At 39.2% G+C, this 27006-nt stretch overlaps 2 protein-coding genes and 1 long non-coding RNA gene across 3 annotated transcripts in view; 2 read left to right on the plus strand and 1 right to left on the minus strand.

Annotated features, from left to right (window-relative positions):
- Positions 1-4398: 4398 nt before the first annotated feature.
- LOC139613445 (zymogen granule membrane protein 16-like) lies at positions 4399-6607 on the plus strand. Its single transcript, XM_071470086.1, has 6 exons — positions 4399-4533; positions 4646-4727; positions 4885-5011; positions 5403-5502; positions 5801-5890; positions 5971-6607. The coding sequence occupies exons 1-6, from the start codon at positions 4414-4416 to the stop codon at positions 6124-6126; spliced, it is 675 nt and encodes a 224-aa protein (XP_071326187.1). The 5' UTR covers positions 4399-4413; the 3' UTR covers positions 6127-6607.
- cmtm8b (CKLF-like MARVEL transmembrane domain containing 8b) lies at positions 6371-10889 on the minus strand. The gene is made up of 4 exons (XM_071470088.1): positions 10715-10889; positions 8765-8938; positions 8149-8268; positions 6371-7590 (listed from the first exon to the last, which is right to left on the minus strand). The coding sequence occupies exons 1-4, from the start codon at positions 10844-10846 to the stop codon at positions 7504-7506; spliced, it is 513 nt and encodes a 170-aa protein (XP_071326189.1). The 5' UTR covers positions 10847-10889; the 3' UTR covers positions 6371-7503.
- Positions 10890-11570: 681 nt separating this feature from the next.
- The window catches only part of LOC139613834 (uncharacterized), a 62984-nt gene continuing 47548 nt past the window's right edge, over positions 11571-27006 (plus strand). Inside the window, exon 1 of the long non-coding RNA XR_011686832.1 lies at positions 11571-11847. This is a non-coding gene — a long non-coding RNA (uncharacterized lncRNA). The remainder of the gene's footprint in view (positions 11848-27006) is intronic.

The following is a 27006-nucleotide window of genomic DNA, read 5'->3' on the forward strand; positions in this document are numbered from 1 at the left end:
TAGCTTTCAGAGACAGTTGCCTGCTGCTGCCACAGGTGGGCAGTAAATTACATGATGAATGCACACAAGCATCAGATCAGAAAGTGTAAGAGTGTAAGAGAGATCTCTTTCACTTTGGTATGGTTCTAATTGATCTAATTGATTGATTTTTAGCTTTAATTGGGCAGGCTATGCTTGCCTTGCCTGTTCTGATGGCACACCTTTGCTTTATATAGGCTAGTAATCAGGATCAGAATATGGTTTATTGCCAAGTTTTCACATATGAGGAATTTGTTTTCATGTTTATATATATATATATATATATATATATATATATATATATATATATATATAGATATATATATATATCAAAACAAAGATAAAACAAGCAAGCATAAAACAAGCAAGTACTTCAGAATGTAATAATAATAATAATAAATACATAATAAATGTTTGTAAAGGACACACTGTACTGTATGTGTGTAATGCTTTTCTTGCATTTCCTTCACTTGTGTTAGTATGAGGGGCCTCTCACAGTTATTCAAGTCATAAATCAGGGAAACAAATCTGACAGTTACTGTCTATTATCTATCACTGTATCAACTGGTGTAGAGGCACTGATTGTGTGTGTGTGTATGTGTGTGTATGTGTGTGTGTGTGTGTGTGTGTGTGTGTGTGTGTTTGGCCTTAAGCTATCCTTGCAAACAAGACAGTCCAGTTGATCCAATTTGTGACGCACACACTCTCACTTACAGGAAACCACTCTCTGTCAACAGTATTAAGATACTTTGTATATAATATAATATATTATTATTATTATTATTATTATTATTATTATTATTATTATTATTATTGTTATTATTATTATTATTATTATTATTATTATTATTATTATTATTATTATATGAACCTGCCACAGTAATTTGCAACTAACATATTAATGACGGGTTATGCTTCACTGCACTCATACCATGATATCATATAAAGTTTGTTTTTTTTAGAATTTGTACATGGTGGAAATATTCTGCAATTTTATTTTATACCTGCAGTGTTAATTTTAGAATGAAATAACTTTTTAAAGCTGTAAACATGTTGTTGACAACTGTTTAGTGCTGTGATATTAATCATCAGTCAGTGTTGTTTCTGTTTCTGTTTCTGTGTGTGTGTGTGTGTGTGTGTGTGTGTGTGGTCCTGCAGCGGGAACTACCTCAGAGGTGGTTTTCCTTTGAAGGGTGTTAATTCCCTACCTTTACTTCCTCAGACAGGTTGGCCCAGTGTTTGTAGGCCACAATGGCAAATGTTTCATGTGTGTATTTCCCACTGCCAACATCTATCCACCAAGAGAAAAAGGTTTAAAATGTCTGAGATGCAGGCTAATAAGATGTGAAATCTGATTTCTTACTGTCATGACCCATGAGTGCCATAAATACCGTGGTTTGTGTGCAAATGGTAGTAGTAGCAATGATGGTGGTAATAGAAAAAAATAGTATTAGCATTAGTATATATTTAATTAATTGGTTCATTTATTTATTTTCTTCTTTCTCTCCATATCTAACCACCTCCTCTCCTCTCTCTCCCCTCCACCTTAGATACTTCTTTCCAGTCTGACACTGTGGAACACACCAACACAAACACACACTTTCCTCACAAACACCAGCATCAACACACACAACATCAGACAACCTAGATAGATAGATAGATAGATAGATAGATAGATAGATAGATAGATAGATAGATAGATAGATAGATAGATAGATAGATAGATAGATAGATAGATAGATAGATAGATAGATAGATAGATAGATAGATAGATGACTGGAAATATGAGTGTCATAGCAGCAGTACACTAATACAAGACAGGTTAAGAAGTTAAAAAAGTGTACTAGAATGACAAAAATTAAAAAGTGCAAATCAAGTTCAAATTGTGCAATCATGTTAAAAAAGTGCAGATCAGTGCAAACAGATGCTAAAGTCCAGTGATTCTGCAGAGGTAGAGGAGTTGTAAAGTTTGATGGTGGTTGGGAGGAATGACCTCCTTTACCGTTCTCTAGCATAGTGAGGCAGGAGCAGCCTGTGACTGACGGTGCTCAGTGTAGCTCACTGAAGCTTGTGTAGTGTAGGGTGTAGGGGGTGTGACACATTGTGCATGATTGTCTGCAATTTGGTTACCATTCTGTCCTCAGCTACTTCCTCCACTGTGGTGAGTCTAGCCCCAACAACAGACCCGGCCTTGTTAATATACCTACATCCCTTTATTCTCTGATAAAACTTTTGTAATTGTCCTGTATTGATTGTTTTGTTTTTCCCATGTTGTCCCATGTTAATTTTGTAGAGCAATTAAATGGAAATGGTTTTGTCAAACTGATTTTCCCCAAGATCGATGGGCTCACATCACATCACATCAGTTACCCATATGAAGAAAAAAAATTATCCATCAGCCTCCAGGTCGAAGACTGAAATTCATGAGGGCCATATTGTTGTTCATACTAAAATCAGTTCATGCACTCGAATAAATTTTTTCCCAATCTCTCTCTCTCTCACACACACACACACACATACACACACACACAGGCTCCAGTTTTGGCATTGTAATATCTAAATAAGAGGCTGAGGCAGCTTTAACCAGTTTCTTGAAATGAATGTAGTCATTTCTTTTCTAGTGATGTCATCTCAAACCTCAGTTTTGTCTTTGGATCATTTCTAAAATGGCCTTTTAGCTTTTCCTGCTGGTCATGGAGTTTGTGACTTTGTGACCAACACTGTCACATAATGGTGGACCAGCCACTTCTGTAGGTCAACTCTTCAACTTGCAGCTTCTTGGAATGTAGCTGCTATTTGTTAACAAAAGCTTTGACAGTGGCAGCTTCAGTTCAGTTGGCGATCATCGTGGATGATCTCCTACAACACCACCCACTGGAAATACAGCATTCCTTCATGTCAGATATGTTGGCGGTCAGGGACCATTTCCAAGCCTTGTTTATCATGGCAAAAACAACACCAGAACCAATCATTAATAACAAAAATAATAATGACATATGATAAATGTATGCAAGATGCAATTGATTAATGATGAAACAATTACAAGAAATAGAAAGGGAGAAAACAAACACACAAAGGTCAGTGCTCCACTTTGTCATTTTTTTCTGATGTGCTCACAAGGAAGTCTAGTGCAGTGGAAATGTATAATTGATTTATCGTAAAACACTTACAGTGCAGACCAGTCATTTTTTTACACAGTAACACAGTACCTTCATTTGTATCCCGTAGTTATTTATTTCTTTTTTGTATTTGCTTTTTTTCTTTCTTAGAGTAAACATTTTTTTATTTAATTATTCAAATAGTGCATTTTGATGAAAGTGACTGAAACTCCCTCTCTCTCTCTCTCTCTCTCTTCATGTCTCATGTAGTGGCTCATGACCAGGTCCAGCAGGAAGCAGGAAGCCTTGTACGATAAGTGTATGGTTATTCTAGTAGAACCAGTTGCTGTAGTACTTTCCTCTCATGTTATTTCTTGGTTTTATGTAACTGAAGGATGTCTCACATTCAGGACATGTCTCGTTCCATCAGCTCAGGAGGAAGATTTTAGTGATCTGTTTTATTGTTAAACTCTTTAGTGAATTCTATTATTAGCAGAAAATTCCTGATTCGACAAACATTTATGAATGAATGAATATGTTTAAATGACTTTAAGGACCGGATCATACATAAGTGAGAGGTCATTCAAAAACACCTTTCTGACAGATCATCACATATGAGGCAATCACACAAAAAAAGCTATGTCAATCTTGCAAAGTTGCAAAATTATAAAGTTGCAGTTTGTAAATGAACAGATTTATTACTGGTTTGTTTATCCAATAACAACACATTCAACAGAACTGTGACAAACAAAAGTACATCCTTAATTCTGTTGTCTTAATATTTTTGTTTAAAGTTCAGTTTAAAGATGTGAAGACTTTAAAGTGCACAGAAAGAAGTGGAAGTTTCAACGTCTACATTTCCTTGATAACTGGGCCGACATCATCTGCTTGATGAAGACCATGTGATGTGATCGAAAGCTCCGCAACACCTACTGAATGGCCCTTTAGGCGAGATTGCCTTGCCAACTCTTAGTTTTCTGAGGTCAAGAATGAACTTTTACACAGGTTTTAATTGCTCCAGTCATTTTAAGTTGATGGGTTGGTAAATCCAGGTTCATGACAAGTGCTGGAGTTATCGAGATGGTTAAAGTCAGAACTGCTTTCCTGCAGTGAAAAATATGTGACTGAGCTCATTGATGGACCTCAAGATTCTTTTCTTTGTTCAGTTCTACTTCCCGTAACCATAGTCCTTTGACTAAAGCAATAACAGGTATGTTATTGTGCAGTTGTCAGAGGCTTCCAGGTAGGAATGTTAGTATGTGTGTGTGTGCATGCGTGCGTGTGTGTGTGTGTCATCATGATAAAATGTGTGTGTGTGCGTGGTGGGGGAGGGCGACACAGATATAAGAAAGCCAGTGTCACGGAGTCACAGTATCTTCTCATCCTTTGCTCAGGCTACACGAGCTGGTTTCAGGAGGTGAGTAGAGGAACTGCTTCTAACAGATTGGTTTGATGATTAAAAAATTGTATAGATGATGATGATGATTATATGATGATAACAATAATGATGATGATCTTTCTAATTTCAGTCTTGTTTCTGGACGCCCTCAAACACGGAAATGTTGTCCCTCCTTTTCTTTGCTGGGCTCTGTGCCACCTGCCTGGCAAAACGTAAGAAGCTAACCCAACTGTTGAAGCCTTTTTACACCATTTTTACACTTTTAACACAAACATCTAGCATCTAAGATTTCTATATGAGTGGTTGAGTTAAGAGTAGTAATTTCATTTATTCCTTCACATGATAACAATCTTTTTTTTCCCTCTTCAGCTGCCTTGGTGCACTACTCCTACTCTCTTGCAGTTGGAGGTGGTAGTGGTACTTCCTTCTCCTCAGAGGGAGAGGGAAGGATCACAGCAGTCAGAGTCTGGGAGATCAACAATGCTTACATCACTGGGTCAGTCGTCAGTCTTTCCTCCATCTTGTCCAAATTTGTTAGTGACTGTATGAAAATTATTAGGGGGGAGAAGTATCAAAAAAGGGAGAGGATGATGTATTTTTGTTTGTCTGTTTGGTTTGTCTGACAGGTTTATATTGTGAAAAATATTGCTTCATTAAGATACTATGTTTAAAACGGTATAATAATATAATAATGATGAACAATATCGCTTCAGCTCGTTTCAGTGTTAATCACTGCTTCCTTGCTCTTGTCTGATTCATTACAATATCCAGCTACATTATGGCTCTACCCAATGTTCAGTTTCATTATCTGCCCTCACTCACTCTTGTATATATCCTCCTCTGTCTTTAACAGTGTCTCTCTCTCTCTCTCGTGTGTGTCTTTGCAGTATCCAGCTGCGGTATGACTACATTTGGTCTAAAAGACTTGGGCGCGTAGTTGGCAACGCACATGAGTTGAACCTATTTGACGGAGAGTCGATTGTTCAGGTCAGAGATTTCACTGATTCTAAAATACTGGTCTGGTAATGCTACAAGTCTTTTTTGTGTAATGTTAACATTTAAATGTCATTTATTTCTCTCATCAATGAAATATATATATAATATATGAAGATATTAACAGATATTTAATGGATATTTTTAGATTATTATACACATATTTTATTATATAGGACCAGGAAATATTAGTAGGAGTTGCTACTGTGCATCATTTGTTAACTTATTGAGGACTAACTACATCTACTTCCTGTATTAAAGTGCTCACACTAAAGTGCTCACACTTTTTCAGATCTCTGGTAAATACCACAGCAACTACATCTATCAGGTGGTATTTGTGACCTCCAGAGGGCGCTCTCTGATTGTCGGCCAGCCTCTACAGGTCATCTACCCTTTCTGATTGCAATGATTATCAATACTAATACTAGTGGTCATGTATTAATATTTGATGTTGTGTTGCAGAAATCCTTTAACTTCTACCCGGCCCACTCAGACGCAGAGCTCAGACTGCTGAGCGGCCGCTTCAATGGCAATGGAATTACTTCACTGGGAGCTCACTGGGGAGTGATTTACATGGATCAAGGCAACAGCACTAACAGTACTGACAGTAGCACATAATGAACTACTAAAAAACAGAGTAATCATCTATTGTTTATCAATGAAATGCTCACCAGTACATACAGTACATAGCCTATATGTGTGTGCACTGAGTAACATTGCACCACTTTTGAACCTTTGAAAATGGAACATTTTTTTCATACTAACTGTGTAAATAATAGCCAATATTTTTTTTTGTATCAAATGAAGGACCATTAATTAAAAGCATTTTGCACATATGCATCATTAAAGAACACAAAGCAGCAATGTATTGCACTTTTAATCAGAATCACATGTATTTTGAGGAATTTTAACTATAAGGATAACAAGAGATTGTTGAAATGACTGCATAATTTTTATTTCTGTATATTTTAACGCTTGAAGAAACGTGTAAAATGTCAGCCTTATTAATTTCTGCTGCATGCAACATACAGCATTTTGTAAGTTGCTGTTTGTGTTGTTTTCCTCTTGTGAAAATAAAATAAAAATAACTTGAAAACAACTAGTTGAATGTAATGATAATGGAGAAAAACATTTGGAAAAGATTACATGACACCAGAATTAAGAATGGATTAAAGCTGAGATAGGCAGATATCTAGAAAAGACAAAAAAGAAAAAGATCTGCCTTTATGGTTGTGGATCTACTTCCACAGCCAACATGACAACACATTTAGATATCACAGGAAAGTGAAGTTAGCAGCCTGTAACCTGTCCAGGAGAAATACAGCAAGTTCTCTATATCACTGATATTGAAACATTTCCATCAGAAGGGAGACGCAGGCATCTGTAGAACGGCCAATAGGAACGTTCTCTCCCTCTGAAAAGACCAGTGATTGGCCAAAATCTCCTGTCACACACTAGATTGTCTGAAGTCTGAAAAAAGAGCCCAGAGGAGGTGCAGAGGTCCAGTTTGCTCTCAGAAGACTTAATTTAAAAATACTGCGATGAGATTATAGAATTTTTGCCCATTGATGACAAAAAATCACTGCCTACCCCAGCTTTAACTAACCATCACCACACATACCCAATACTTCAATCTTTTTTTAAGTCTTATTCTTTTTTCTTTTTTTTTTACCACACCAGGGACAAAATGCACTAAAAGTTAGTGGGTCCAAAAGCGTAGACTGCTGACTGTGCTTCTTTAGTGGCTGTGACACACTTCAGGTATAGTTTTTTTACAGTGTTTTCAAACTCATTCATGTCCTCATTGAACTTCATCACTCTTCAGTTACAGTGTGCTACTCACAATATGACACACAGCAAAGGTACTCTATCATTATAATCATTATTAGGTTTTAATTTGACTGAGGCCTTGTCCTGTCTGAAGGTAGAGCTCACTCTGTCAGACGTACTTTAGAAGGTCTGAACAATGTTGCCATGAAACAAGGGGCAATGAGACTACTGCTGCTCCTCTGTGGCTTTCCAGGCACGGAAGCTCAGGTAACTGCTTCCTGCGTAGCACAGTGTGGTCACAGAAGCGAAGAACTGAAAGAGTGAAAGGTGAAGAAGAGGGGAGAAAAAAAAGAAAAAAGAAAAACAGAGAAGAAAATGTGAATAAAGAACAAAATGTGTCAAATTCCATCTGCAAAAATCCAAGTCACCAAAGATGATTTAGTTTCACATTTACTTCATTACATTAGATTATATTTATATTTTCTTACTAAGTGACTGAATATAGGCTGTTTCAAAATGTTTATCACTATAATACTATGTCATTAAATTGTTTATTTTTTCCTAAACACACTTAAAGGGATATTACACTCATCATTCACATGACCTTGTGACCTCTGTCGTATCTCTGCAAGGTTGCACTATGCTGCACAAACCATGGAAATTCATTGCATGAGTGGTTGTTGTCATTTTCCCTCATTTCTTTGGAACTTCGTGAGAGAAGCCTGCACTTTAGTTTTTTTTTTAACCCAAGCACTGGGATGCTCTTGTTTTGTTGTGTGTGCAATGCAGATAAACAAACTTAAGTGATGAAATAACATACATGGATAATAACAAACACTTTCTGATAAAGAGTAAGTGAAGTGCTCTTACTGCAGATGCTGCCCAGCAGTTGTAGTTGTGTCGCCCCCTGCTGGCCTGGGTGACTGCCAGGGCATCAACCACAGCTGTCACCAGATAGAGAGCTGCAGCACCACAGTTAAAACACAGCGACTACAGGAGACAAAGATACAAACAATGAATTAGGCAGCAAAAGCACTTTGGTTACACTTTGGGAAAGATCCAAGTTTCTTATAAATAAACTGGGTCATTTTGATCAAGAGAAATAGGAGGAACCTGAGCTGAATTTCAAGTGTCATGGCAAAGGGTCTGAATACTTATGTCAATGTGACATTTCATGATGATTTATGAGGCACTGAGTGTAGACTAATGAATTATTTACTGTAAGTATTTACTGTTGCAAATTAGTTGTGTATAAACTTGAAGACTGGCTTACGTGAAGAGGTGGGCCAGTGTGTATGTGTGTGTGTGTGCTTGTATGGCTTGTATGGAGGAACACTTTCAGTTTTAGATCTTGGGAGTGATGACATTTTTGGAACGTGAGGACATTTTCACCATTTGACCAGTTCTTACCTTTTAAGGGCTGTTTTAGGGTTAAGACTCTGTGTGTGTGTGTGTGTGTGTGTGTGTGTGTGTGTGTGTGTATTACCAGCGTGGTCCAGGGGACCTGTGGTATCCTCTTGTAAGCTCCAGTTAGGTAAATAATAAACAGGGAAATGGTCAGAATCCAGCACAAGATGGCAACAAACATCACCCAGCACAGAGCAGACAGATGGAAATAGTCTGTACCCCCAACCAAAATCCACACTAACATACCACACACCTGGAGGAGAGGAGAGGAGAGGAGAGGAGAGGAGAGGAGAGACAAGGAGAGGAGAGAAGAGAAGAGGAGAGAAGAGGAGAGGAGAGGAGAGGAGAGGAGAGGAGAGGAGAGGAGAGGAGAGGAGAGGAGAGACAAGGAGAGGAGAGGAGAGGAGAGGAGAGGAGAGACAAGGAGAGGAGAGGAGAGGAGAGAAGAGACAAGGAGAGGAGAGGAGATGAGAGAAGAGAAGAGGAGAGGAGAGGAGAGACAAGGAGAGGAGAGAAGAGGAGAGGAGAGGAGAGGAGAGGAGAGGAGAGGTGAGGAGAGGAGAGGAGAGACAAGGAGAGGAGAGGAGAGGAGAGACAAGGAGAGGAGAGAAGAGGAGAGGAGAGGAGAGGAGAGGAGAGGAGAGGAGAGACAAGGAGAGGAGAGAAGAGGAGAGGAGAGGAGAGGAGAGGAGAGGAGAGGAGAGGAGAGGAGAGGAGAGACAAGGAGAGGAGAGGAGAGGAGAGGAGAGGAGAGGAGAGGAGAGGAGAGGAGAGGATTAACGTTTGTGTTCAGTAGTACAGGGTCATGTTGTCACACTGTCAATAAATCTCATTGAGAAACAAAGTTAAAGAGGGAAAGATAAAGTATGACATGTTTTTTGGTGAAACACAACATGAAATCTATCTACACTAAGTGGAGAAAATATTGTTATTTCTAAGAAACACAAATCTTTTAAAGTCCTGAACAGGAGATCTGTGGCATAAAATTGAGGATTTTGAGGTAGATGATGGGCAACTTTGCCAACAGACAATTGAAATGAACCAAAGTAAAAACCACAACAAAAACTAATCACATTTCTTGTCACTTTGGTTTTCTGCCTATTCATTTGTTCTTCCATGAGGAGTGTTGTGGTAGTGAGTAACTAAATCTTGTTGCTCCCAATACTATTCCAAATCCACCCTTCCTGTTTCACAACAAAAGATTCCTGCTGGATGTTTCATATCACAGGAAGAAAACGTGGTCTGGTGTGATACATGGCTGTGAGCCGGGTTGCTTTCCTTTAAAATGAAATCTCTTGCACGATACCAATTCAGCCTGATTTCAAGCTATATTGTACAATATTTATCAATAAAACTAGAACTAATATGTAGTATTGTTTCACAATCAGCTGCTCAGTTTAAAAATAAATAAATCTTTGGAGTATCTGCATTTCCTTTGTACTTATTGAATGTGTCGCAATCAGATTCCTCCAAATGTGGCGTGCCCAGCCTCTGCATGGCAGCCAGCCAGACTGTATTTAGAAAAAGGCTATCCTGTATTTTTCCCTCAGCTGATTTGGAGAGGAAGAGAGACAATGAGGGCGAGAGAGGAGGAAGAGTTGATTTGCTTGGTGTTTTTGGTAAACTTCCTATTTTCATAGAAACATAGTTTTTAGTTTTACTATTTTTTCTTTACGTCTCTTGGATACTGTGTGAAAAAATTAATTAATGCTATTACTACTCAAATTTAATAGAAATTAAGCAAAATAAATAAAATAATTTTGTTTTTTAGTTCATACTGTAGATTAGAAACACCCTAAACTGTCGCTGGTCCTGAGGGTATTTATTTCTGTGTTACCACTGTTAACATAAGAAAAACATACTTTTCTGATAATTCTCAAAATTATTTCCACTTCCACTCATAATGATCATCAAAAGTATAATCAAATGTTCCAATACCAACTTTTTGTCATCAACTCTATTATGTTTTTTTTTTTTTTTATGATAAAGTCTTTAGGCCTAAAAACTTCAAATCCATATTCACACTTACTATCTCAGCCATGAGGAGAATTCCTTTGGCAGTTGTGGTGAAATGCTGGTCGAAGGCCAAGGTGGAGGTGGAGATGTTGTACTCTGGTACTGATGGATTCCTGCAGCCCGACACCACAGCCGCTCTCTCCATGGTGCACTGATACACGCGGTTTGTGTGCTTTCAGTGAGGTTGTCGCTGTAGCAGAGGAAGTTGAGTTCCTGTCCCGGAATCCAACAAGGGCACATTGTAGATGAGTTCATACAACAGCAATTACACGAACAAATATTTGAGTTGTGCCCTGTCTCATTTTTTAAAATTTTTTTTCAAAAAACTCAAGAAACCCTTTTGGGTTTAGTCAACAAATTTACAGCCCATTTGGTACAAAAAGAGAGTTTTTGATGAATAGTTATATGTAAGGTTTATTGTTCTTTTAAAAAAATATTTTATCGGGTGGTTAAGTGATAAAAGCTCTGAGGTGATGTGAATATATTCTTTCTCCATTAAAAAAGCAGGAGTTTGCTACATCAGAAAAGGCTGCCTGCTCTTGTAAGTATAATTAATAGAGAAGCATCCTTGAGAACATTTTCAAAAAAAAAAAAAAAACACCTCCATCACCATCTAAGGTTCTGTAAACAATATTTTATACAATAATATAGCAGCAAACAACTATTTTCTATGTAAAGATAGAGTGGACTAATGGTGTCCAGAGTGGAACTAAATCACAACCCGTGTGTTGTAATCTCAGTTTCTCTGCTCTTTGTTTTGGTTTCCGGTCTGGTAGTGTGTACATGTATGTGTGCATGTTAGTGCATGTGAGTCCCCCCCCCCCAACATTTATAAACACACAGGGACCGCCCACAGGTGAGATGGCACAGTGTAGTTTCAGGTGACAGTGACCTTACACAATTTCCTTCACTGTAGAGACCAAGTTTTCGGCTATCATCAAAGTTTTTCAAGTTTTTACCAGCTCCATCAGTGTCTCTGTCATTCATGCAACTACAGTCCCAGCGGATAAAGTCCAAGTCTGAATTTCTTTCCCAATCTGACCCGTGGAGCCAAAAGCACTGGTCTGCCTTTACCAAAATGGAGATCCCCACAAGCTGCTCAAGAGCTCCAGCTGGACTCAGAACTGGTTTTCTTCTCCTCCATGTGTGAGTAACTTGATGGCTTCCTAATGTCACATGTCTGTTTTCATTAGTGACCAATTCCAGCAGGCATGATAAAGTTAGCTAACTTGCTGATATCCATGTTATGGATTAATTTTTTGGCAAATGTTGCTAGCTGGCTAACTGCTAGCACTGCCATCCAGCAGCAGTGCTAGCGTGGGCTAATGTCTGTGGCTAGATTGTTTTTGTTGGGTGTGTATACAGGGTAACTGTATTTAGTTGTGCCTCTTGTTGTGTGTTTAGTGGACACTTTCTTTGGGCGCCCAGCACCTTGCTGACAGAGAACTGCAGGAGGAGGAGGTGGGGTTATGGCCAAATAAAAGCTGGAGGTTAGGCCAACAAAGCGTTTTGTTTTGGTCTGAGATAGTGGTGGTCTAGTGCGACATCTATGGCAGTTACAATCATTTACAGGAGCTTTAACAATAAATGTGACTTTGACTTGGCATTAAGGGCAACAAATGCTGTACATACTGAGATACATATGTCACGTCATATGTTTCAATCTGCAAATTGATCAGTTTTAGTAAAATGAACTGAAACCAGTGGAGCTCAAGTTAAATGTCCCATCTGTGTTTTTGACAAATGAAAATGCTCTGCCTTGAATAATAAAAATTTATATCTGATATTGTTATATCACAAAAAAAAGTTCAATTACCCAGTTAAAGATTCATATTATTATTATTATTATTATTATTGAAGAATCCAGTATATATGAATATGCTAATATTGTAAATTTTAACTGTTTAACTTCTGGACACAAACTGAAATATGCATTTTCTTTATGCATCAGACAATTAGCTCCAAAACCAGTTGTGAAGTCATAAAATCCAGCTGATATGTAGACAAGTCAGACCTGAGCTTAGCACAAGCAAAATTTCCCTTCAGCAGATGAATGGTAAAACAATGTGTAAAACACATTTTTGAGTGGAGGGGGTCTTTAAGGATGAGATCTGCTGGGATCTTATTGCTGCATCTCGTAATTTCAGTTCACTTCACTGCATTCAGAGTTTTGGCCTAAAGAAAACTATGCCAAAAGACTGCCCCTGCTGTGGTGCAGCTATGGAGGCAGTGCTGGCTCTGACCACTGGGTGGCAGTAGTTACACATGGATGAAAAATAAACCTGGCCAGAGGAAACAGCAGAGCACAGGGACAAAAGGTGTAAGGTTGAGGCCAGAAGGACTCACAGGGCTGCTTACCTGTGGACACAGTGGGTTGTTGTTATTAGTCATTTATTTAGATATATTGTTATTATTAATAACTAGAAGGCAACACTAATTCATTCCCTGAATGCTTACAGAAGTAGTTGTGCATTAAGCCCGACTGCAATGAATCACAAACCTGGGGAACTGAATGTTTCATGATGTTGTGATGTTTCGTGGACATAACAGTTGGAATTGTACACATTAGTGCTTATGGTAATTTTCTTTTTTTTCTGGTTGGTGTTGTTTTTTTAGAAACTAAAGGCACACAAAAATATACACTGATAAAAAATATAACCTTAGTTTTAAAACAGGATAAAAATCTGATTGCCATTCAGTTTATGTTTATATTCAATCAGTGGGATTATGTGTTTCTCAGCTCTGTCAGCAGTTTCCCCTGGGGGACAGTTCCAGCTTTAACTCTAATTGGACAGGACTGATTGAAGTATAACTGCTAAATTTAGTCTTATGAATTCCTCAAATTCATTTGGTGATGAAGCAAGAATCAAGAGTCTTGAGTAAACTCATAAACATGGGATTCTTTGGGTCGGACCTTTTCACAAATGCAAACAAATAGAATAACCTTCATATGAAGATGCTTTATGTGGTTGAGCTGCAGTCAGTATCCTGGAGCAGGCATTGCCTGACTGGATATTTTACATGCTTTATCTTATGGTACTTGATAGTCTGATTCTGTTCTGTTGAGCACATTCTGCTCTGTACAGCAATATATCCACTGCATCAATCTATACTCTGCATTACCCTCTCTCTCTTTCTCCATTTACTGAACCAATATTCCAGCTTCTCTTGTCTTCCTTGAGCTGGTGAGTGGCTACATCCAGCCAATACAATAAAAAACAAATGGCTCACCAAGGCATTTCTGAATGCAGGATTGGCAGCTTGTACCCAGAGACGTCCGTCTTTCTTTGAGACCAATAGATTTTCTATATGAGCTGTCAAACAGCTAATTATCACAGCAGGACTCGGGTCATTTCACCCTCATTCAATTAAGTAAAAATGGAAAAACAATCTCAATGTCATTCACCAATGTCAGCGCACATTCTTAATTATTTCTAGACAGACTGAACGTGACCACCTTCTGAAGGTTTTAGGTTTTACATAAAGTCTTCATGTGTTGCATATTTTGTGCAGAATATATCAGTGTGGAGGATCAATGGCTTTTTCCTGAACTGGTAAATTAATTTCATTTTAGAAGTCCAACATGTTGTTCACCCAAACGCCTGAAATTGTCTTTGTACTCAGGGGAATAAATAAGGACAAAATTAACACATTTGTTATGGGTGTTCACTCAGAGTCTTTAGAGCTTTTAAGCTTAAGTGTGCTTTACATACTGCAGTCAGCAGAGTATCTAAACAGAACGTATTAATAATGGAGGCCACTGTCGATGTTCTCACATTAGAGTGGACTCTCCTCAGCTTCTCACCTGGGGAAACTGTGATTAATGACACGGTCAATTGCTCTACATTATTATGTGAGAGTTTCCTTACTCATTGAATATCTCTCCATCTTCCTCTACCACTCATTTCTCCTCCTTCTTTTCCTGCTGCACCTGCTATAACACATCGTGACTTCCATGATTTAATCATCTGGTGCCATTATTTTTCCTCACACTTGCCCCCATATAGAAACAATGTGAGATTTCAATCTGGCATGAACTGGCATTATGATGGGGCTGCATGAACAGGAGTTTGCGGCTGAGTGAAGTTAATTTTCCACTTTTAAAGATTTGTAGAGATGGATTGAGTTTTGTAAAATGATGAACTTTGATGATTTTATTAGATGTTGAAGGAAAATGTACAGAAGATGAAAAAATTTACCAGTGAATTGAAGGAAAACCTTTTAATACCAGAAAATCCTCACTTCACTCTTGAGCATAAAGGTATCAGTATGGAAGGATCATATCAATGAATATCTGAGCGGGATCTTGTATAGTCCTCATCACAATTAGTAAGAACAGAGCATCTTTTCTACTCATCAAGTAGTTAATGCCTCCTGTAGTAGCCACTTTCCGAGATTCTCTAAAGTATTATGATGCTCTATTGTTTCAGCGGCTCAATTAAAATTAGGTTTCGCCTTCAATTCCCTGAAATCCCACAAAGGCTCGGAAGCATACAGGTGATAAATGGTTATTTCTCTGCTTTTGCAATTTGTTCTGTATATGATTGCTTGCACATGCTCATTACCCCAGCCTTCTCTCCAATTTTTCACCGTTTAACTAATGAGGATGATAGCAATAACGAAGATGAACGAAGATTTCATGTGGCCCACTCATGTTACAGTCATCCATTGATTTTGTGTTGTTAGGTCTAAGTCCACTTTAGCTTCATAGAAAATTAGCATCAGACCTAAAATAAATTTAACATGGGACTAGGGCTGCAATCTTCCTACTATAATTAGACTTTAAGGCTTAACATAAAATTACAAAATTCAATGTTTGTTTGACTTTTTAATGAAAAATGTGAATAATTATTATTAAAGTATTTGGGCATAAACTTTACCAAAGCTGCAGCATTTAACTTCTGCTGCTGCTTCAATTTATTTGAATGAAATTAGAGTGATTTCAGGTCTGCCAGTGGCCCCCAATCACCCAGTTAGTTAGACAGCAAAGTAATCTTCATCTCAGACTCTCAGACTGATTTAATTGCAAAAGAGAGAGAAAATAAAACAAACAGGATTAGTTTCCAGAGGGAATTACGCAACAGACTAAAATGTTGTACCTTGTGTTGCTGAGGTTGTACTTTCACCCTGAACCTTCTTTTCTGACAGTGTGGGGAGAAAGACAGTGAGGTATCACATCTCTGCTGGAAATGACAGGGCTTTTATTTAGTTTTCCTCCCCTCCCTTCTGAAAAGTGTCTTTTCCATTCTCATCATTGTCTCCACTGTTTTGCTGTATTTACTCCTTTATCCCTCTAATTCTCTCTCCCCTGTTCTGTCGTTGTCTTCATGGTGTGTTCAGCAGATTCTGCTGCAGTGACACAAAGCCTCACCATTGTCTCTCTCTCTCACACACACACACACACACACACACACACACACACACGCACACACGCTGCACCGTTTACTGAAACTCTACATGCTAAGATGTAAATAACCTGAACTCCTCCTGAACCTCCCCATCCCCTGCACAAACACACACACACAACAAATGCGTGCGTGTAAATGTGTGCTAGCCCAGATGCTGCACTGTAATTGGCCACTGTGGCTTCCTGCTGTGGCAAAGATATTTTTAATGCACACACTTAAAGACACACACGCACGCACACACACACACACACACACACACTCACACACACACACACACACACACACACTAATCCTTGCCTCTGCAACATCTGCCACATCCCCCAGCACATGTGCTGGTTAAATGCAACCACACAGTCATGTGCACATGCGTATACACATATGATGCGTGCACCCAGTGTAACCATACAGGCGGCCCCTCCCCGTTTAACCACCAGCCCTGACATCAGTTCTAAATAAAATGATGCAGTTGCTCACCGACAGGCACAGCCTCGCCCTTGGAAACTACAACTGCTGTTTTCTCATCCTCAGCAGTGTTTCCCTTGGACTGTATGGAGAGGCCTCTGGATCAGTGTTTGGATCATGTGACACTAAACATTTCCACTGGAACTTCTAGTGCGAGCAAATAAGAATTATTGAAAAAAGTGCACTTATCATGGGACACCAACATCTATAAGAGCCAAGTGACTACAGTCCCCTCACTCTTGTCTTTAAATTTCTTTATTTGTTGCTCTCTTACGTCTTTTATCTACTTATTTTCTTCTGTCCTCAACTGCAGTTGAATTTTCACCATCAGCCTTATTAATCAGCTTGTTTTATGTCAGAAATACATGATTTCCCCACAGGTCTCACCGGTGACTGTAGGACAGAAGAGGCTACGCAATTTACCATCATTGTTGCTACTCTTAGGTGTTTGGCTGAAGCAAATCATATTTTGACAGTAATTCTTCAATAACAGTGAAGCTAAACTGGCCAGTAGCTATTTGAGTTTGGAGCTCAGAACAAAATAACAAACGCTTGCCCCTAACGAGGAAATCATTAAAGGGAGCCGTGGCTGCTGTTCACCTTGTCGACTCTGAGTTAATTGCTACAGAGAGAGGAATAAGCTGAGGTGTTATTGTTTTAAACGGCTGACATTTTCAGTTCTATTCTAGGTAATATTGTCTGAAATCTGATAATATTAAACTGATAGTAACTGGACAACAACTTTGTATTGTAATATTTATATCAGCCTATGTCATACATATAATACATTTTTTTAGAAAATCAATCATAATACTTTATACTCAATAATTGGACAGGGTTGTCTGTTTCTGTCTAATCCAGTGAATAAAGTAGCTGCTAAATCAATAAACCTCATCATTTTGATGCAAAAATCATATAAAAGTCCAGTATTAGCATAAAGCAGTTCTGTTCATCGACAACATGTTCAGAATACCCCCAGAAACATTTCAGTGATGGGCACCACAGTAGAAATGGTATGGCGGACAAATTTCTATCATCTTCTGCTTGTATATCATCAAATTGAAGCTGGTTATAATGTCTATGTTTTACAGTCTAATTGGTGGTGGTGGTCATTTTGCTGATACTATTCACTAAGACAATTAATTAGTATGCAAAGGAGAGAAGGGTGCGGAAGCTTTGACTGAATTGTCAGTGTCTGCCATGGTTTTGGTGATATCATGAAACACTAGAAAACCCTGTTTTTAATGGCAGTAGTTGTTTTGTGTTGTTTTGTTTTCAACAAGGCACATCCTGCTTTGTCCAGTTTGGAGGGGAGATTGGGCATGCGTTTCTCGATGAGCATTTACTATCTACTAACCTTACTCGTCAAGAGAGACAGAGAGAGCAAGGGGCGGGGAGACGGGGCGAGTAAAAAGAGAGGGAGAGAGGGAGAGGGCGATGGATGTATCAAACAGCAGCCTCCTGCTGAGCGGGGAATGGAAAAGCTGCTGGCACCAACATGAATATTTCAGCAGAAAGCTACAGCTCTCTGTACCCCTCTCTCTCTCTCTCTCCCTCTCTCCTCTCTCTCTCTCTCTCTCTCTCTCTCTCTCTCTCTCTCTCTCTCACCTTTTCCTTCTCTCCACTTCTCTCCCTCTTAACCCTCCCCCACCCCCACCCCCTGCTTCTCTCCCTTTACTCTCTTTTGGAGTGGACAGTGATAATGAAGGGAGTGATAGAGATGGAGAGAGCGAGACAGAGGGACATATACAAAGAGAGAGAGGGGTGGAGGGAGAGACCGGCTCGGACTGATTTCTGGGTAGCTCAAACAGAAAATGGCTCCTGAATGTAAATCTGGGGAGGCAGCAGCAGAGTGTTGCCTCAACTTGGCTGCTTCCCCAACCCCCCCGCTAGACACTTGTGATGGTTTGGCCCGGGGTAGTTAGACAATAAAAACAGAACGAATGGAACAAAACAAATATCGGCAGGCAGGGAGTTTCTCTGGAGACCTAAATAGATTTTTAACAGTCTGCTGTTTTGTTTTTTGTTTTTTTCAATAATTTAACAACTCCTTTCTGTATCTGCTGTTTATTTTTAGCAATCTTGTTATCTTTTCAATTTAGAGTGTGTGTATTTATAAGAGGGTCTGTTGTGAATTTGGGACAATGATAAGAAAAACTAGTGATTGATCAATAGAAGTCCCTTGATCGGTAATAACGAATGATTGTGATAATTACATACAGCTAAGATGCAACATTTGGGTGCAGAACACACAATAAAGGTGAGCTGTTGCCTGGAGGAGCAGTCTGTGTGATGTGAACTTGTTTTTCTCCAAAAAATGAAAATAAAGCGCTGTTGTAAATTTGTCTAGAAAGTGTACGTTTTGAGCTCGAGTGAAACAAGTCACTTGAGATTGGGAAATTTATTTGAATAACATTCAGGCTCCCTTGTATTTTTGGCATCATACCCAAAATAAACAAAACCCTTGGGTTGTCAGGAGTTTGTCATCAGAAACATTTAGAGAATAGGGAATTCAGTGTGTCTCATGCATCCTGTGTAAAAAGCTGCTGCCATTGATTCATTCAGTTTTATGAGTTACGCCCAAAATAACTGAATAAGAAACCTGGTTCTTCAAGACATTTCTAAAATCACCATTAGGATTAGTTATGCTCAAACGTGTTTTATGGTTGATGTGAGAGGAGATATTATTTAAATTTAAAATATCCATCTATTTCATCTTCAAGTCTCAAGTTGAGAGAGTTGTGATGTCTACAATGGCTTGAACGTCACTTTAGGCAATATCGGCTTTTGATAAACGTTGGATCTATTTGCCCGTTTTGTTATATCAGACTAATGGATGAGCTAATTCACTCTTTCTGTTGGGATTATAACTGCGGCTTTGCTGATACTGCCAATATATGCAGCCAGCCAAATAGCCTCCAACCTAGATGTACTCTACAGATACAGCCTCAGTATTTGTATTTGTTTATTCCTCTCCATCAGTGTTTGGCCTCTGCAGCTGGCTGACACTTACTTGGACAGCAATATTAGCAGCATTATTTTAGGGTGAAATCTCTTATGCTTCTTTTCAATTGGCCAGAGTCACGGCTAACACTGAGGAAAAACATTAGATGACATCATTACCGACGTTGTTTTACAGTGCACTGAAATGGTGATGACATCAAATCGCAAAGGAGAACTTCTGGCTAAAGGTGATGAAGCGTCACAGAAACCCACTCATGTCCCACTCTGTGGCAGGACATGAGTGGGTGGGGTGAGTGAGTTTTAGTCCTGGGCAAAGGTCGAATATAAGCTCTGGTCTGCTTTGTTGCAGGCAAACAATTGTTTCTCAGTGTGGTGAGGTTGTAAAGCGATGCTAATGGACAGCTACACAACTGGGTTAAATTTAACTTCAGGTTATGAAAGTTTGTCAGCTTCAAAACAGTGGACGCTTGTTTGGCTTTTCAACGAAACTCTGGTTGAGAAAAATGATTAAGTATGTTTTAGAAGTATAAGTCAGATTTTAGTTTCAGTCTTTTTAAGTACATGCACATGCCCCACCTTGCTCTCTCTTTCCCTCTATTTTGTACAGACGCCTACATGCGCACAAAATGGCTTCAGATTTTAGCAGCGTACTCGTCTTTTTCTGGCCGCTCTGGCCTTGTTTTTGTTTGAATCATGTGCCAGTTTTAATGAATATCGTTCAGACTGTTCTTGCTTGTGTTCCCAGTACGATTCTCTGATTCATAGTTAATAACATGTTGAGCTTGCATCATGCAAAATGAAGAGGCCCACATTGCTTCTCACATTAATACTGAACAAAAACACTCAAAGGAATCTGCAGATGTGCTGCAGAATTCACACTTAGTTTAAATAATGAGTGCAGAGGCAGTAATTAAGTTTTGATGGAAACTGCTTCAAAATTAAGGCGAAATGACAACTCACGGTGGAATTGGTTGAAACTTTGAATTGATAAACTGATAAATATATAGCTTTAGAAATATTATAATATTAGTCATATCCTTGTTCTTTAACCGGACACTGGTTACCGCTCCACAGTGTGATCTGCAGGACCCTGCTCCTGACCTGACCTGTGAGCTAAAAGAGCATGTACTCACAGGGATCCATCATTGGGTCCCAACCCAGTTTTAGCACAGTGCTATGTGAGAGTGTGCTGTGAGGTTGAGTGGTGGGCTACAGGCTGGTTAGTTTCCTATCTGCAGATATGCCTGTCATCATATAGGCCCAAGTGGTTGCCCCTGGCCAAGATATGGACCAATAGTGAACTCTGATAACACCATTGCTAAATATGAGTGTGTGTGTGTGTGTGTGTGTGTGTGTGTGTGTGTGTGTGTGTGTGTGTGTGTGTGTGTGTGGTACAACAGATAAGAGAGAAAGTGTGTGTATGTATGTATCCAGAGAGGATACCTTAGTGTGGCTGTGTGTGTGTGTGTGTGTGTGTGTGTGTGTGTGTTTAATAGTCTGCTTAGTGTTTCATGGTGGTAAATCGTTCGTTCTGTCTCATCTCACACACTGCTGGACAGCAGAGTCTGCACTACCCTGATAACACACACATGCACGCACACACCACATCACACACAAGCACAAGCTCTCTTAGACACACACATGCACACACTTGCACCAAGGCTACGCACAGCCCCTCTCGCCCACCTTGACTTTACAGTCCAGTAAATACTGCAGCCTGTAGAGTATCAGCCAGTCTATTTGTCTGACTGTCTGTTTACTGCCCTGCCCGTCCATCCCATGCTGCCAAGGTCAGTATTGTTGGGAAAAGCCTCTACATCTATGAGCCAGCGAAGCCCTGTGCTGCGGTGGGGTTGGGGCTATGCACATATAATTTAAAGGCTAAAACATGACTGACCTACTTTAATCCTGCAAAGGCTGTTATTTTCTTTATCTGGCAGAAAAAACACAAATGCATCATAGAAATACATTTCTACAGCACTTCTTAAAATCACCGCTACAAAGTGCTTTACACAAACATGAAGAAATAAAATAAACAACTGAAACAAGTAAAACAGATATCGGATAAAAAAATTAAGATATGGAGCATATTATACAAAATATGATGTCAAGTTAAACATTGTTGATGAGTTAATCAATAAAAATGAGGAAAGAAGTGATTTAAAGGAAGATGATGCACCTGGATCAAGGAGAAAACAAGTCTGAAATACAAACTGGTCATGAAAAGCCAGCTGATAAAAAAAATAATAGTGGTTATATTTTTAGACTGTAAAAACAAAAGTGGAAAGTGCGCTGATATGTCTATCAAACTTTAGGTAAAAAAATGCAAAAATACACTAAAGTTTTCTTTACTCATGGTTTAAGTTCAGAAATGGCATTTACACCAACTATCCTGCTGTAAATAGAGAAACAACTCCCTATATGAGTTGTATCGGCTCATACAGGGAGGGTCCATCTAAATGGAGAACAAGGTGAGGACAGGGACAGGGAGAAAGATGGATAAAGAGATAGTCATGAAAATATAAGGACATGTGAGAGAAGAAAGAAAGAAACAAAGAAAGAAAAATAGGTGGTGGGGGGGTAGATAAGGGAAGAGGGAGATGGGAGGCATGATAAAAGAGAGGTGGAGATGATGGCTGCTTGAAGGAGAAAATGGAGGCAGGAGCTGATGAGAGAGGGACAGATAGGTGAGCAGGGGAGAACGAGGGAACCATCAAATCCTTCCAACACAGAGGTTATTAAGCTTCTGAACTCACATAGAGTAGTAATAGATGGGAATGAACTGTGTGTGTGTGTGTGTGTGTGTGTGTGAGCGAGAGAGAGAGAGAGAGAGAGAGAGAGAGAGAGAGAGAGAGAGAGAGAGAGAGAGAGAGAGAGAGAGAGAGAGAGAGAGAGAGAGAGAGAGAGAGAGAGAGAGAGAGTGTATGTATAATGGAAGGTTAATACTGCTTGCTCTTAATGGTAATTTTGGTCTGTCACTCTTCTAAAGGCCATCGCTGTGGGCCATCAGCCAGCTGCACACAACCACCAGCACACTGCAAATGTCACCATTATTGCAGTGGGCTGTGCATGACCGTGTGTGTGTGTGTGTGTGTGTGTGTGTGTGTGTGTGTGTGTGTGTGTGTCCATGTTGAACTACTTTCCTGTTTTCTTCCAAATCAGTCCTATTTTCTTGTTGTTGTTTTTTTTCCTGTGCGTCTTTGTCCTGAACATTCGCGTTCTCCTCCTCCTCCTCCTGTCTGTATTGACCAGTCAGGCTGTAAATATTTACATGTACTGAAACCTCATCGATCGATCTCTGTCCATTTCTGTCTGACACTAACAGCGATCAGTTACGCTCCCAGCTCTCTCTGTAATTGGCTCTTTTTTTTTCCAGCCATTGTTCATTATTTATATTATCTGTGTCTCAAAGAACCATAGCACCACTTTTAACATTTCTTTTAAGTAACTGACAGCCAACATTGTCTCTCGTGTGTAGAAAATGTTTTATCACCATGGGGCTGAGCTAAACCATTGATAATGCATGGGAACATGCTTGTCAGAGGAGAATTCTGTTTTTCTCTCTGGAAAAACATTGTTGTTTTAGGGTATTTTTGGAAGCCGGAGGTTTCTGAAGAAAATGTATGTTACAGAGCTGTTTTAGAGATCTTTCTTCCTACTAGAAATATATATTTTTGACATTTTATGAGGCATTTTCAGTTATGTGGCACCAGATAATAAATATATTCACATGGTAGACTTCAGTCTGGAGGTTTTGTTCCCTCTAGCCACTTGATTTTGTTCTATTTATCATTCATCATGGAGCCTTGCCATGTCTCACGAACCTTGAACACATATATAAAACATTTAAATCAGTGTGAATGGGTCTTACTTCGACTATGTGTTGCAAGGTCTGTGGGTCCTCTTAAAAGAAGTCATCTTTGAGGCTTTTTTTTTTTTTAGGCTTGGCTTGGCTTGGCTTGGCCGTGATATTTCATTTCAGTTTGTATTCAAGATATTTCCACATAAGTGTCATGTATACAGTTTCGTTGGACCTTTAGCACAAGAATTTTAATTCAAAGAGTTTGTACAGACCAGCAACAAGTGTCTTATATAATCTGATCCTGCATAATCGGTGTTCAGATGATTTCATTTTCACATGAATTTAATGAGTCGACGTGTATTCAGTATAGATGACAGTGAGAAGTTTGAAGCTAACAAGGACCTGATTAATTATTTGGCGCACTATAGTGACTCAGTCTGCTGGGTAGAGTACAGTTAGTGTGTGCAGTCATTTTCTTGCTGTTTTAAGAGAAACGCCCAGGTTGATTTTTCTTCAGGTCAACAGAATCAGGCATCACTGTCTCTAAGAGTATAAGTCATTTTAAATCTGACCTCCCTCATCATATCATGTGATATGGTTTTTAAGTATAATACACAAAAAGCCTCTGTATACACATTATATTGTACAGGATAAAGTTATAATCACACATCAAACACCACCACATATGATCAATTTACTAATGCTTCTGAACTGAACTGCACTGAATTGCAGGATGATCATTTTCTGTCAGAAGTTGCATAGATATAATTAGTAAGTTAATTGAAGTTGAAGTATTTTATGTTAATAAAATCAAAAGAGGACTATTATGATAAAGAGAGAAAGAGGGTGTCATACAGGTTTTCCCAAACCTGGTCGGGGTGGATGGATGGGCTGACAAACACAGGACTTTCACACACGAGACTGATGTTCGTTTCCCATGTGAAACCAATAATCAACATAGTTTCTTGTATCAATGACCATTCCACAGCCTTAACCATGTTTACTGTTGTTACCATGACAATGAAGGTCCTCGATCTAAGGAAGTACTTATTTTAACACAAGCCTAACTGAATAGTTCTTGTCCCCAAATCTGACCAAACCATTTACTGATCCACAACCTTAACCGCATGTTTACCGTAAAACTTCAGTTAGAAGCAGAGTGCCAATTAAATGTTGAGTCCCTTTTACTGGCCTGTTGTGGCTGCGCATTATGTCTAATAAACACAGGACGCCAGGTTCTTTGGATGTATTGTCGCGAGAGTGAACAATGCTCACGTTCAAAAATCACAGCAGCAAAGAGAAAAAAGTACGACATAAAATTTAAACTGTCAGTTATCAAATTTGCTCATGAAAATAAAGGTTTGAATAACTATGGTAACCTTCAGCTTTCATCCTTGCAAAGGCAGGCTGGTGGTATTTTGATGAGTCTCTTTCTCTCTCTCTCTCTCTCTCTCTCTCTCTCTCTCTCTCTCTCTCTCTCTCTCTCTCTCTGTGAATAGGGTTGTCTCTCAGAGCTAGATCAAATAATTGATTCATAATATGTTATTTGATGGCCTGTTAATATTCATTCGAGTAATATTTATACTAGTTTAATCAATCAATTTGATAGTAATTCCCATCTTCACTGTGCTTGAGTTTTGTGCAAAAGGAATTAAAGGCCTGTCCCATGTAGACGCCTGTCCCAAATATGGGCCGGTTGAATTCAGTGACTGAAGCAAATAAAACCCAGGGCTATCAATTGAAGTTTTACAGTATTTTATTGCCACTGCTACACTCCCATGGGTAGTATCAGAGGTTAGGGACAAACAACCTATATGGTTGATTAGGTTGGATTACTTGTTAGGAGAAAGTACTGCTCTCAACAGTAATAACAATGCAAAGATCTGCACACTGTTGCTCACATCATGTATTTAATTGGGAGCAAACCCCAGTTTGTGGACTACATATACTGTATTTTCTGCTTGGTCCACAACTTGTTTAAGAGTGTGTTTGGATGTGCATACTTTTCTCCTTTAATGGCTTGTCATTAAACCACGATGTCAGGTAAACTGCCTGTTTGTGTTTTATTCAGGGAGGGACTGTTCCTAAATTACTATAATGACTACTCCAATAAAAACAATTTAAAAGTACATAATGTGGAACCTTTGCATGTCTCCTGACTCCCAGGTCTCTGCTGACAACTTTAAAGTTTGCAGTTTATGTTATTAAATAGTCATGAAAGTGGCAGCTTTTAAAAGCTAAAGGAATTTGTGGAGGTTATGTAGCCTGATGTTTTGTGTGGCATGTGGGGTAATGTTTCCTGACAATGACTCTCTATAGACTCAGACAGCTTCCAACTCACTGAATAGGAATTAGACTCCATTCACCACCACACCCAAAAGGTCTGACCCCGTGTGTGTGTGTGTGTGTGTGTGTCTGTGTGTGTGTCTGTGTGTGCGTGTGTGAGTGGGTGGGTGTGCAAAGGACTGGTGGTCACATTGCACAGAGGGCACAGTATTGTATTGTCCTCTGGGAGATCAATGACATTCCCCTCCTTTGAGTCCACAGATTATCTGTCTGTCAGCCTGCCTGTCTGAGAGTCTCTCTGTCTGTCTCTCTGTCTGTCTCTCTGTCTGTCTCTCTGCCAACTGAGCTTTCTCTCTTCTACACACCAGTCCTCTGTGCTTCATTCTGTTTTTCTGCTTCTCGAGTTGCAGTATTTGTCTTCCTGTGTGCCTCACTGACAGCATGCCTTTATTTCCAGACTACTTGCTGATTTCATAAGAATTTAGAGGAAGCTGAACAAGTTTTTCTTAAACACAACTTTTACATGTGGCGATGATACAGAAGTTGAATGGATGTAAGCATGTAATATATTTATAAGCTGCAAGCACCATTGTATCCGACTGTGCAGATGCTGGCCTGCTGACAGATGCTGCTGTTTGATTTTTATTGTCTCTGAATTACAGGTGCTCCATCTTACGCTGGCCAAGTTGCACTATGGTGCAAGTTTCCCCTTGTGACGCTATGATAATGGGAAAAGCAGACAAGCCTGGCTTCACCTCCATGGAATATATTCATTTAAAGCCTGACAGGACGAAACCTACATCTACCATTTTACAGGGTAAAGAATCATGGGTGAAAGAGATCTGAAGTGATTATTTCTGCTTTATTTCCTTCTGATATGTTACGGTTTTGCTGGCACTGGTTCAGTAAGTGATTTTAAAAGTTACTGACATGGGTGCTAAAAGATAGAAGAGTGGTTATGACCCCTGCTTCTGCAACCACATGTGTTCTCTTTCTGCCCTGAGGATCAAATCCCTCTTGCCCACCCCCTCTTCTCAGTTTCTGTCTAGGTAAAGAACAAAAATACTAATAACAACAAGATAACCCAGTCTTTAAAATAAATAAATAAAAAACTGGTGGACGAGCTGGTGAGACATATTTGTGTTTTTCGCATTCTGAATTGAACATACAAACCTGAATGAATATATAATTGCCATAATTCTGAACCTGCTCTCCTTCATATTATAATACACACTTCATACTAACACATTGCACAATGATCCAGTCCACTTAGATGAGCAAAGGCCATGATACTCTTCCTGATACACCAGCAGCCGTCAGTCATCTCTAATGAGCATTTGTGTTTATTGGGTTGTGCGTGCGAATGCGTGTCTTTGTGCATGT

Source organism: Trachinotus anak, unplaced genomic scaffold, assembly GCF_046630095.1.
Source record: "Trachinotus anak isolate AG129_WGS33_773 ecotype Australia unplaced genomic scaffold, CSIRO_AGI_Tana_v1 ptg000032l, whole genome shotgun sequence".
In the NCBI taxonomy this organism is placed as follows: Eukaryota; Metazoa; Chordata; class Actinopteri; order Carangiformes; family Carangidae; genus Trachinotus; species Trachinotus anak.